The following is a 12,565-nucleotide window of genomic DNA, read 5'->3' as shown; positions in this document are numbered from 1 at the left end:
TTGAAATTGAGTTTTTCATATTGTGACATTCTTAACCATGCCGCCTTCATGTTCTGTTACAAAAGTTCCATCTATTTGCAACAGATGGTGTGGCATTCTATACTTTGTAATCTGTAAATATTTCCAGAATATACACAGTCACAAGCAACTCCAAAACGGCTGACAGCTCGAGAGCGTGAGGAACTTCAATGCATATTCAACGACTATTTGCAAGTGACGCTAGTGGAAATGAGGAGCCTGATCCTTTCGATACTGACATTGATAAATCTTGGCATCCATCAAACTACATTTCCAATTCACATGATGTTTTGGTAAGTATAGAAAAGTGTTCATTGCTGGTAACCATTGTTCCGTGGCTTGTAACTTTGTTTCTCTTAACTTTATTCACACATCTGATCGCAGTCTTTTCTGTTAATGAGAAAGCTTCCTGGGCATATTTCAGTGGCTGTTTAATGCTGTAATAATTTAGTTTTAATGACAACAGACTTATAAAAATGTTTCTCTCTCAAATTTCATTTACGTGGTCTGTAATTTTCTGCGTGGCATATGGCTACATCTTACAAAAGCTCCGAGACCATTTTGCTCTTCATATTGCAGTTTGAAACATGTAGAGTAGCTGAATAATCACCTTAGAAATCAAAATCTTCAAGAAAAAGAAAGTGAAGAACTGGATGGAAAAAATGAAAACTAAATAATGCTGGTCAGCAGTATGTGTCTTCCACAAACAACAACGCTTTTCAGGCAGCCTCTACACCAAGTCCATGTACTTGCTGGAATACGTACTATACTAAACTCGTTGGGGGAGAAGAAAACCTTTTTCATTCTTTTTAGGGACATAGGAAACCTTGAATACTTACCCAATGAGCTGCAAAAAGTAGGTACCAAAAGGTTGGAGGTTTGTTTCAATTTTCTAAGTACAAAGGGGCTAATGTCTTATAAATTTATTTTATTTTGTTCTGTTGACTTGTACTTCCTTTAGTAGCTATCCTAAAAAGACTACAAAGAATACATCATCTAATGCTGATACATTTTCATATAACACGTAGGTATTTGGAATGGAAGTCATGATTTGCAAGGAAGCTTTTCTAAGAGTTCATCTCTTACAGAAACATGCGAGAGGGAAATGGAATTTACAATAGCAAATAAAGCTGGTTTTTGCAGTTCCACAGTTCAAATCTATGTACTGTAAGTTCCCATTTGTACCAAATAACATATTGTTGAAATATTTGTGTTAGAAACCACAATATAAATTCTAATGCCTTTTTCTTTCAGGTGAACATGTAAACTATCCACATAAATTTCGTGATAGACCTGTACAAGACATCACAAATTTTATCACTGCCATATCAAAATATAACAATCACTACAGCAGTCAACAGAGTCCCAACAAGATGAATTTGGAATGTGATCTCTCAATTACATCCTTATTTTGGGATAGACACTCGGAATACCACAAAGAAAAGAATGTTCCTACTGTTTCCGAAAGAACATTCAGAAAAATTTTTGTATCTGAGTACAACATAGGCTTCAAACTGCCAAAAAGCAACACTTTTTCAGTGACATATTTCTAATGACAATGAATTACTCAGAATTATGTGCAGCAGAAGTTACTGTATGAAATGCAGCTCAGAAAGGACAACACTGGGCAAAATATGACTGTGGCTTTAACTGATATGGGTAAAGAGAATCCAAAAGAGCACCATGTAACAGGAGTGGACATGCAACAAATGTTCTCCATACTTAAACAGTTGCTCCAGCAGTTGACAAGAAGGCAATACGGACATATAACTACAGTACAGCTGTAAAGCAAGATAGATGGAGGAAGGAGTTCATATGAAGATGGGAGCTACTCAATAAAATACTTGGCTGTAACTTACCCTCAAACAAAACATCTCCACTTAATTACAGATAAATGCAATAGAAGCAGAAAGGGTTGGGCTGTTATTGCTTTGGAGAGGTTCACCTATTGCTGCTAAAAGATTTGAATCTGCCCAGCATTACTTCCCTGTAGTAGATCACACTAGACTCCCTTGCAATCGTGATTTTGGTCACGTTGAAGTGTATGCAAGAAACAGATATCCAACAGCACACACCAGACGAATGGGCAAAAAAATTCAAAATATTTCATTGTCACCTAAATGGAAAGAGAAGGCTTCAGTAGTCTGGATAACCTTACGAGATCAACCTCAAAACCTACCTTCCTCACATCTGGAGATCTCAAATTAAGTTTGTGCCTGAAGATTGTTTCAAGCTAAGTGGGAAGAAAGGAACAAAAAGAAAGGAAGGCATATTGAGCCAGATCCATTTCAGCTGCCAGTAAATATAGAAAGCCACTTCTGATTAACCTGTCTCTAATGGCATACATACTTTCAGCAAATCAGCACTTGTGTCAGCCATGTATTGGAAAAAATGCGAACAGTGATGAGATAAAGGAACTTCCTTGTTTTATCTATTGCAATGTAAAACAAATTATAAGACTGAATGATCTGTTATGTATATAAAAATGTGTAAAATTTATAAACACTGGTCACTGTTTAATGTAGTTCAAAATAAATCATTAAAAATTCGTATTTTGTGTTCTAAACTATTTTCTGGGGCTACAATCATAAGCCACTATTGACTATGTCTTGATCAGAATGAATCAGTGAATATTCTAAAATACCAGAAATCATCACATTGGCAGATACAGAGGCTCTGAAGAGTACATTTCAGGACTTCCCATTCAGTTTCTTTCGGCAGATCAAAGATCTTTTAGGCCATACATCAACTAGCATTGTCTTACAGCGGTACTATCCATTTCAAAAGCTGGCCTCTGCACAAGTTTGTGATGGCCTATTTAAGATACAGCAAAGTGTTTATTTCTGGCATTAAGGATTCCATCTCATTGCAGTCAGTCAAAAACAAATAAAAAAGAGCTGCTACTTCATGCACTTATATTTATAAGAAAAATTGAAGTTGTGACACTACTAAGTCTAATCATATGCCACAAACTTTGTGATGAAATCTGCTCTTAGCTCAATGTACTACAGAAGTTGGCCCAAAAAAAAACACCAGTTTCACAACCTTATGATTCCGACAGATGCTTGGGTACCTTTGTTTGCAAGTATTGTCATCATCAAGTTTCTTCTGAATCATGTGATGCACTCCTGCGTTGCATATAATGAGTTCAGTAGCAGTTTCATGTGTGGTGACCCAATTATTCCTGATGAACTGGGTCACAACACCTGTAACTGCAGGATTGAAGAGTGAACCTTCATGAACAATAAAAACTCTTAAACAGTACCACATAGCATTGGATAACTTAATACTACATAACATGTGAAACACTGTTCTTTAAAAACCTTCTCCGTCCTGTGATAAATTTCTGAAGCATGATTGCATTCTGCAAGTGAATCTTCACAATAGCTGCATGAATTAGGCTAGATTAAGGACATTGATAGCTTAGTCTGCTTTTATATTTACATAATTTTAAACATGCCTGACTGCCACTCAATGCCTCCTCTAAGTAATGAGCAGTAATCTATCGTAATTCATGTTGTTATCCCATCATTGATTCTCCACTGTTTGATTTAATGAAAACTGTTTGTGATTATCTATAGCAGTAACTTAGGCAAAACTGTTCACTTTATGTGAACCACTGACTAAAACATAAGCCACCTATTGGCTACAATGTTATCCCAGTAAAATTAGGTACAATGCCACTACAGCAAAACTCATTTCCATTTGGATTTGCCTAATATTGATGTTAATACTGAAATTATTGCATAAGTACCTTTTGTCATATCATTTGCCATTGACGTCAGACACCATTCATAGTATGACTGAATAACTCCTTCCCCAGCATCTTTGATGGCTCTTCTTAGTAGTTCACGAACCTCCCCTGACAGCAAGCTCAGAGGGTATTCATTTGGTTTTCCTTGGAATACTGGACTGTGCTCCACGCATAGCTTGCTGTTGCAGTAAATAGCAAGTCCTTTAAGCCATACTAATGGTGCTTCTGCAAATCTTGCTTGCCCAATCTTTATTTCAGAATCTAATTCATCAGCTTTAATCTAAAACAGATATCACATCCTTCAAATACTCAATGTCAACAAGAATGCAACTGTCAAATTCATCTTCATAATTTCATGGACTCAGATGCAACTCTTTGCTAGCAAACTATATAAAATAAGTAGAGGTCATTCATCAAACAACAAAGATGTAGTATTAAGAAACGTTCCAACAATTGCAAAATTCACTTTGTCCTTCATGATGGTAACATAATACATAGATTCCTAGATCACTGTTTGATGTAGTCAAGAGTGAGCTTGTACAAGAATGGTTCCTCAAAGATCAAAACACTGTACAAGAATAGCTCTTCGAAGATTCAAAACAATCATTCTCGCAAGACACAAGTGAAGAAGGTAACAGGTATCTATTAGTGTTCCTATTGTATGGTGGGCTGCTCATCACAGATCGCCAGGATTCTGAAAACTACAATATGATGTCTTTATTTCACTGACAATGCTGGAATCTGTCCAAGACCAGTAAGGACTATGTATTCCAAGCATATACAGCATTCAGTGGAAGTGTGGTTGCCACTACATTGGCTAAGCTCAACGTTGTATTTCTGATTGCTTTGTGCTAGATAAATCTGCTGTTGAAGAACATGGTATCATCAAGTACACATAGAGGGAATATTAAAAAAAAAATGTTATTTGTCTATATCAATGTCTTCCCCTTCAAAACAAGAACTTTTTCCAGTCCCCAAAATACTTCTGGAACTCGATAGTTGGTACAGCTTATAATTCTCTCAGTTATTCATTTTTAATCTCAACTAGCCTTGTAAAACAATGGCACTTTATGCTTTCTTTATTTTTGGGGACAGAAAAAAGTCATATGGGGCGACGTCTGGCAAATTTGGAGACAAATGCTTATGAACAAGTAATGATGTGTGAGCAGGTGCATTATCATTGTGCAAATGACAGAAAATGTTTTGTCACAAACTTGGGCTTTAATTTATTCATTTTTCAGATGGTTTCAAGCAAATGGTTCTGAAATTTTAAGCATTACCTCTTACTGATCATTCAACCTTGTGGCAATATGCCATTAAAACTGGATAACTTTGTGAGTATAAACTTCACTTTTGACTGCACTTGTCGATCTTTTTTCAGTCCTCGTGATCCAGAATGCTTCCACTGGTACAACTAACCCTTAGTTCAATGTCAGATCTGTAAAGTAATGTTTCATCACTTGTTACATGATTCTGCATTGTTGTGAACTTCATCTAGTGACTTCTGAAGACTCAATGATTTGTTGTTGAGAAGTGAGTATGTTAGCTTATAGGATTGCTAGCCCTCATTGTCATGTACTTTTTAATCTGTTTACTGATGTATAAGTGTGTTGTGTTTGTCTTTGCACTATAACATTTCTGCTACTGATTCTCTGTTCTAAGTGCAGTGCAATACACCTCCTCAGAGAAGGTATCAGGAGCAAGATTAACTAGGATGGACAGTGTTGCCAGATGTTCATGTGTCATACTTTTCAGCAGTGTTGTATAGTGTGGTCATGGGTTTTTCTTTTTTAGAAGTGAAATATTACAAAATATCATGTTCTATTGCACCATTGTTTTCCTTTTGACATTGTAATATCTTTGTGGAAGACTAAGCCAGTGAATCCACTGGACTCACATTTGGAAGGAGAAGGCTTTGTGCACTGTCTGCCCATCCTGACTTGGGTTTTTCATGGTTTCTCCAAGCTGCTAAAGTAGATACTAGGATGGTTCCATTGATTAGGTCATGGCCAACTTCCTACCCTACCTTTGCCTGATCCTACCCCCTATGTTTGATATTTGTATTTATTATTTTTGTATTGCATATGACATGTCAAATACTGTTGTACTCAATAGTCCAAGGACAAATGAATGAATAAATAAATAAACTTGCATTCACCAGTTTTTGTTTGAAATTAGTTTCAGAATAATTTTTGCTGTCATACATCCCATAGCCAAAATGTCATGACAAAATAATGTAATTGGATAGATAAAAAATCTACTCACCAAGCAGTGGCAGAACACACACAAAAGAATGTTACAATTAGCCAAGCTTTCGGAGCCAGTGGCTCCTCCTTCAGCCAGAAGGGTTGAAGGGAAAGGAAGGTAGGTGACGGAAAAGGACTGGAGAGGTCTGGGAAAAGGGTTGGATTTTGGGAAAGTCATCCAAAACTGTGGGTCACTGAGACTTTCCCAAAACCTACCCCTTTTCCCAGACCTCTCCAGTTCTTTTTCCTTCACCTGTCATCCTTCCCCGTCAACCCTTCTTCCTGAAGAAGGAGCCACTGGTTTTGAAAGATTGCCTAATTATAACCTCCATTTATATATAATAGAGGGAAACATTCCACATGGGAAAAGTATATCTAAAAACAAAGATGATGGGACTTACCAAACAAAAGCGCTGGCAGGTTGATAGACATACAAACAAACACAAACATACACACAAACAAACACAAACATACACACAAAATTCAAGCTTTCGCAACCAACGGTTGCTTCATCAGGAAAGAGGGAAGGAGAGGGAAAGAAGAAAGGATGTGGGTTTCAAGGGAGAGGGTAAGGAGTCACTCCAATCCTGGGAGCGGAAAGACTTACCTTAGGGGGAAAAAAAGGACAGGTATACACTCGCACCCACACACATATCCATCTGCACATACACAGTCACAAGCAGACATTTTTCATTTGCGGAGGGAATGTAAATAAAACTTAATGGGGTCGTTGTGGGGGTGTTGTGAGGGTCACATGGTATTAGAAGGTGGACAGTGTAACATGAGGCTGAAGTGAAAATGAAAATAAAAATATATGGGGAGAGATAAAGGTGAACTAGAAAGCAACTGGAGATCTGGTGTGAAAAAAAGGCGTGAAAAAAGGCGAAAAAGTGTTGGTAAAAGCTGGGCTATGTTGATCCTGTGGTGAACTTGGGTTGGTAGACAATGATGTGCACAAAGGTTAGGTGGTTGTGTTGCCGCCAAAACACTTTAAAGGGTGGAGAAATTTGGGAAAATTTCGAAAAAACTGCGTGTAAATGTATTAAAAGGAGTGGTTTTGTGGTGGCAGATTATGAAAATGAGGCTAACAATCATCTGACGAAGAAATAATGACGTTAAAACTTGTGGGAAGCGGCTAAAAATGATCAGTGATGTGGTAAAAACGGAAATGGAAATAAAGCGAAAGTTATTAGAACTAGCCGAAATGGTTGTTAAATAGGTGAAAGGAACTGTTTGTGAACTGGAAACGGTGGATTTTATAGCAGCGGTAGTGTTCAAAGCGGAAAAAAAATTTTTTTTGGTTATGGTTTGGAAGTGGGTTACGTATTATTGAGTATATATAGGCGGGATAAAATTGTATGGTAGATTACGGTAAAAAGGAGAAGGTGAATACAAAGTGAAACTACTTGCAAAAACAGAAAGAGAAAATAAGATGACAGAAAAGATTTCGAAATGCAACAGTGACAATAACAAACATAATTGTTGGGTTCAAATTAATGATACGAATATAATAGAGGGAAACATTCCACGTGGGAAAAATATATCTAAAAACAAAGATGATGTGACTGACCAAAATGTCTGCTTGTGACTGTGTATGTGCGGATGGATATGTGTGTGTGTGCGCGCGCGAGTGTATACCTGTCCTTTTTTCCCCCTAAGGTAAGTCTTTCCGCTCCCGGGATTGGAATGACTCCTTACCCTCTCCCTTAAAACCCACTTCCTTTCGTCTTTCCCTCTTTCCTGATGAGGCAACAGTTTGTTGCGAAAGCTTGAATTTTGTGTGTATGTATGTGTCTGTTTGTGTTTCTATCGACCTGCCAGCGCTTTCGTAAGTCACACACACACACACACACACACACACACATATATATATATATATATATATATATATATATATATATATATATATATATGTGTGTGTGTGTGTTTGTGCTTTTTCTTCCTGTCGCCACTTTGTGAGATTTTTTACATACGCAGGTACATTATTTTGTCAAAAATTGATTGTTTTCATTGAAAAATTTCATGGCATGAATCAACTGATATGCCAACACCATCAGCGACTTCTCCAATTGTGATTCGACAATCATTCATAAGCATTTCTTTACTTTTTTCACAATATTGTCAGCTGACGTATCATAAACACCTTCTTGTACCTGTGGTAAACCCTTGATTTACTGGCAGCAGACTCACCAAATGCAATATTTAAAATCTTTACACTTTATTCAGTTTTTACAGAAAAATTTAAGATTATGTGTCACATCTGTGGGCTCTAGGACTGTGTGATCAATAGATTGGTGGAAATCTTGGAATATGATGATTTTGAAGAAAAGCCACTATTCTGCAGGGCTGTATGTTATTTGAATAATTATTTAGTGCTACTAGCGGCTTCCTCTGTTGCTGTGACAAATTCGAAGCTGAGTGCAGTAGATGTAGAGAACAATGTGTGAGAATGTTTCATAACAGAAATCAATGTTCAAGAAGTATTGAACAGATAAAATTTAAGGTTGTTATGAGATTTCCAAGGATGCAAATAAGATGCACCGAAGATAAATAAGATGCAAAAAAGTGTTTGATGGTGTTGAGTCATTGTCATGTAATACCTTTTAAAAGAGTAAACAGTCAATTGACTGTGTATTACTATATTTATCTTCTGTACTATATAGATTTCAGTTTGTATACCATTATCAAGTACAATGCTAAAAGTTGTTAGGCCATTATTATGTCATACCTGTAAAGGCAGCCCATAGCAGGTAAGCAAGAGTAACACATGTCTTCAACATGTAAGTTACATCTTAAAGAGATGTATTATTCTTGTTAACCTGCTATGAACTGTCTTAACAGATATGACACAATAATAGGCTAAAAACTTTCAGCATTGTACTTGGTAATGGCACAAAAGCTGAAATCTATATAGTACAGAAGATAAATATATGAATATAATAGAGGGAAACATTCCACGTGGGAGAAAACATCAAATGTGAAGAAATGCAGGTGGTTTGCAGCTGTCAAGTGTTTTGTGATTACTACCACAGATCCCATGCAAGCACGGGAGATGTCTCCCGTACCATATAATTGCTCCCACCAGCCTACGTCCGTGGTGCACTGTACATTTCGAGCCATAGTTCGCCCCAATGACGGCATTTGTGAAGGCGACCCATTTCTTCGCTAGGGTGATCCCCCATCCATGTCTACTCTGCTTACATACTTTTCTCACCACGTCAGGTGCCCACTGTGTCATCAGGTGGCATCCAATGTTGCGGTGGGCAGTGGTCTTAATGCTTTGGCTGATCAGTGTAAGGAGGTGCATTACATTCTTAACATTTTTCTATTAGCTAGGTCACGGTGAAAACACAATTTGTGATTGTTTTGATTTCACATAAATCATTCTGTGCAACATTTATAATTGCTTCTGCTTTCTTTTCCTTTTTTCTATACTATCTTTGCACAGATTTTATGTACTGTGCATAGCACACTTACAGGCCTATCCCATTTTAAACCAAAACATTCTAAAATGCATGATGCACTACTGCTACATTCCGTTCACCTAGCAAATGTTCATAATTTCAGTAACAGTTCAAAAATATTTTAGTATTTCATTCGAACTGAAATTGCTCAGAGTTTATATCATAAAATGGTGCTGATAAATGTTTGTTTCAAGTTCACTTTATCTAATAAATCTCTACATCTCCCATTTTCATTCTTATTAGTCCAAAGATCAGTAAAATTATTTTTCAAGTATGGAAAGTAAGAGAAGCTTAACCATCTAGGTTCGATTCCAACATTATTTGGTATGCTCTCTTCTGTCTCTCAAATCATGTTCTGTATCACACAAGTTTATCCCAACTGCCTTAATGTTCCTTTCTTCAGTTTTGGTTACGGATGCCCCCCCCCCCCCCCACCCAAATATGTGGTAACATCTCTAGCATTAACAAATGTATCAACAGAAGAAGAAATATATTCATCATAGCTGAAAAATAAGTTGGTTGTTACCTGTAATAAGGTTTACAAACTAAAAAAATTATGAAAGTAAATACCTGCATCAAGAGTAAGGAAGAGTCAAGTGTGAAATAAACTGACAAAGCACGTAGTTGTACATGAAGGATCATACACCAAGTGAAATCACAATAACTAAGACAGCTGTAATAAATTGTTAAATGTATGATTAATGTACTTGATTAACAAACGAAGGTAGGGACTCTCCCTTGATTTCTTCAATGTATTTGACTCTACATCACAATATTCTGTTTAAGGAGTTTCCTTGTTGAGGAAAGAGCAAATATTGTGTCTGGAGATGAAAGAGACATTATGCAGTGTCTTTGAATGAAAGGTGGAGTTAATTGTGTATTCAGAACAAAAGAAAACTCCACTCTCAAGTGTAATCTTCCACAGTTCATTTGTTCTCCAACAGCTAATTGCCAGTCATTGTCTGGATACTTATCTAAACTTGGAGTTAAAATGGTATCAATGCTGTCACAAATTGGTCACAACCAGAACTATGGATTTACTCATTTTGACATTTTTACATGTCACCTCTTTCCTACCTTCAGCCCTAACCTTCAGACTGTGTGTGTGTCTTATCTCCTCCCTATTTAGTAATCTATAGAATGTCTGTGTTTCATTTCTGGGTTGAAATTTCTCCACATTTTCCAGCACAATACTTACAAATCACAGTTTCTATCCCCCATGTCCACTGCCATTCCTAGGAATGTTAGGATTGTTGTTCCCCAATAATAAAATTTTCCAGATAATAAGCTATATGTACTTGCCCAACAAATTCCAGAATGCCACACACACACACACACACACACACACACACACACACTCACCAACAACAACAATGCTGTGTTACCTAAACTTCATGTACTTCGAAAATGTGCCATCATCTTTCCGGACACTTTCTTCCATTCAGTATAATTACTGGTCACTAAAATAAAAAATAATGTACTGCTTCAGTAGGAGTAATTATGTTTAATGATGATATAATCATTACTAACTAACTGACTTATACCAAGTGATGAGGAGGGTGGACACAACATGGATTATGAAAACTGTAAAGGTCTATTTCACAGAGAATAAATGGCGGTAAAAAATTACAGGGCCTACATGCAATCTGCACAAATAATACACTGCAAACAAACAAAATTACTTTCAGTTTACACGTCTCTATAAAAATGGAACACACAGCAGTGACACTTTACACATGCACACAACTCTGTGATGCAAGAAAAACATGTAATAGAGCCTGCTCCAAACTAAGCGGTAGCATATTCTTAACATAAAAAATGACCTTTAATCTACAGTAAATGATGAATTACTGCTGAGAATGAATGGCAGATTGGTATACCCATACTTGTGTTACTATATCCTGACTTGTGATAGTGTCATAAATGTGCACATAAAAAAGGAAACACACTTATTTCTGATGAACTCATGTATACCCATATATCAGTATCTGCAGCGGAACAACATTTTTGACATGCATAATTAGGCCCCCCCCACAGGCAGACAAAAAGTAAACTAATTTTATAGTATCACTACTATCAAACCCACCAGTTTCACAGCAGCCTCAATATTTTTTGGAGGTGCAATTTTTTCTTTTGGGGCTTCTTTCTTTTTCTCTGGCTGCTTCTTAGGTTGTTTCTTTTCACCGTTTTCTTTTACAGCGACACTTTCCTTTCCTTGCGGCTTCCTGTTTTCTTTATCCAAGGCACTGTACAGCGTTTTCACTTGCGATAGAGGAACTGTAATATAACCATAAAATCATTAAATTGTCTTGTTTCCTTCTAGTATACCGCAATTACCATACAATCACATTTAACACACAATTTTTCACTGGAAGTAGTACCAATATAGATGACAAAGACGACGTCGATAACGACATACGAAAGGCAACAATTAGTTCGTTAATTAACACATCTGGAAGAGGATAACGCAACATATCTTATAAAACTATGATATAAATTTTGTAATATTCAATATATTTTGCAGCTTCTGGTTCAATTATTGGGTAATATGTAATGAAAACTTACGAATGTCTTCAACTTTAGGTGCATTCTCTACAAATTTCTTTTTTTCATTCTTGCTGAGTTTTTTGACTGCCTGACCATTTGCTTTCTGCTTATTTTTACCCACAAATTCCCACTGACCAGACATTGTATAGAGAGTATTTTGCTCTTTCTAGTTATTAATTAATAATATCAGTAACTTAACAAGCTCTCCAAATTCGGAGTTCAATTATTGTCAACACACGTGCCTGGTAGTGTATTTAAACTGACAAAACAGCGCAAAGATGTTCACATGTATGTCACGTCTCCGTAGTCACGTTGGCAAAACTTTCAGGCCAGCCAACAATGCGACGCCCATCATGATGTCAATGACCGGAAAGGGCGTGACAGGTAGCGGCTTTCAAAACTAAGAAGGCATGGTGTTGTTTATTATATTGAAAATAGTTTATGGTTCTGTGGGGATAGTTTCTAGTCAAAGACAGATAAGCGCGTATTTGTATATGTGATGATAATCTATATGAACGGTATAGTGATATTAAAAT

The 12,565-nt window shown here is 36.7% G+C and overlaps 1 protein-coding gene across 1 annotated transcript in view; it reads right to left on the bottom strand.

Annotated features, from left to right (window-relative positions):
• The window catches only part of LOC124612397 (transmembrane protein 214-B), a 149,716-nt gene extending 137,372 nt beyond the window's left edge, over window positions 1–12,344 (bottom strand). Inside the window, exons 1-3 of the mRNA XM_047140578.1 lie at window positions 12,048–12,344; window positions 11,569–11,759; window positions 3,773–4,052 (exon numbers count right to left, since the gene is read on the bottom strand). Of these exons, the coding sequence (XP_046996534.1) occupies window positions 3,773–4,052; window positions 11,569–11,759; window positions 12,048–12,171 (595 nt within the window). The 5' untranslated portion in view covers window positions 12,172–12,344. The remainder of the gene's footprint in view (window positions 1–3,772; window positions 4,053–11,568; window positions 11,760–12,047) is intronic.
• Between the last annotated feature and the right edge of the window lie 221 nt (window positions 12,345–12,565).

This window comes from Schistocerca americana, chromosome 4 (assembly GCF_021461395.2).
Source record: "Schistocerca americana isolate TAMUIC-IGC-003095 chromosome 4, iqSchAmer2.1, whole genome shotgun sequence".
NCBI lineage: Eukaryota > Metazoa > Arthropoda > Insecta > Orthoptera > Acrididae > Schistocerca > Schistocerca americana.
This window is presented reverse-complemented; position numbering and strand designations above follow the sequence as displayed.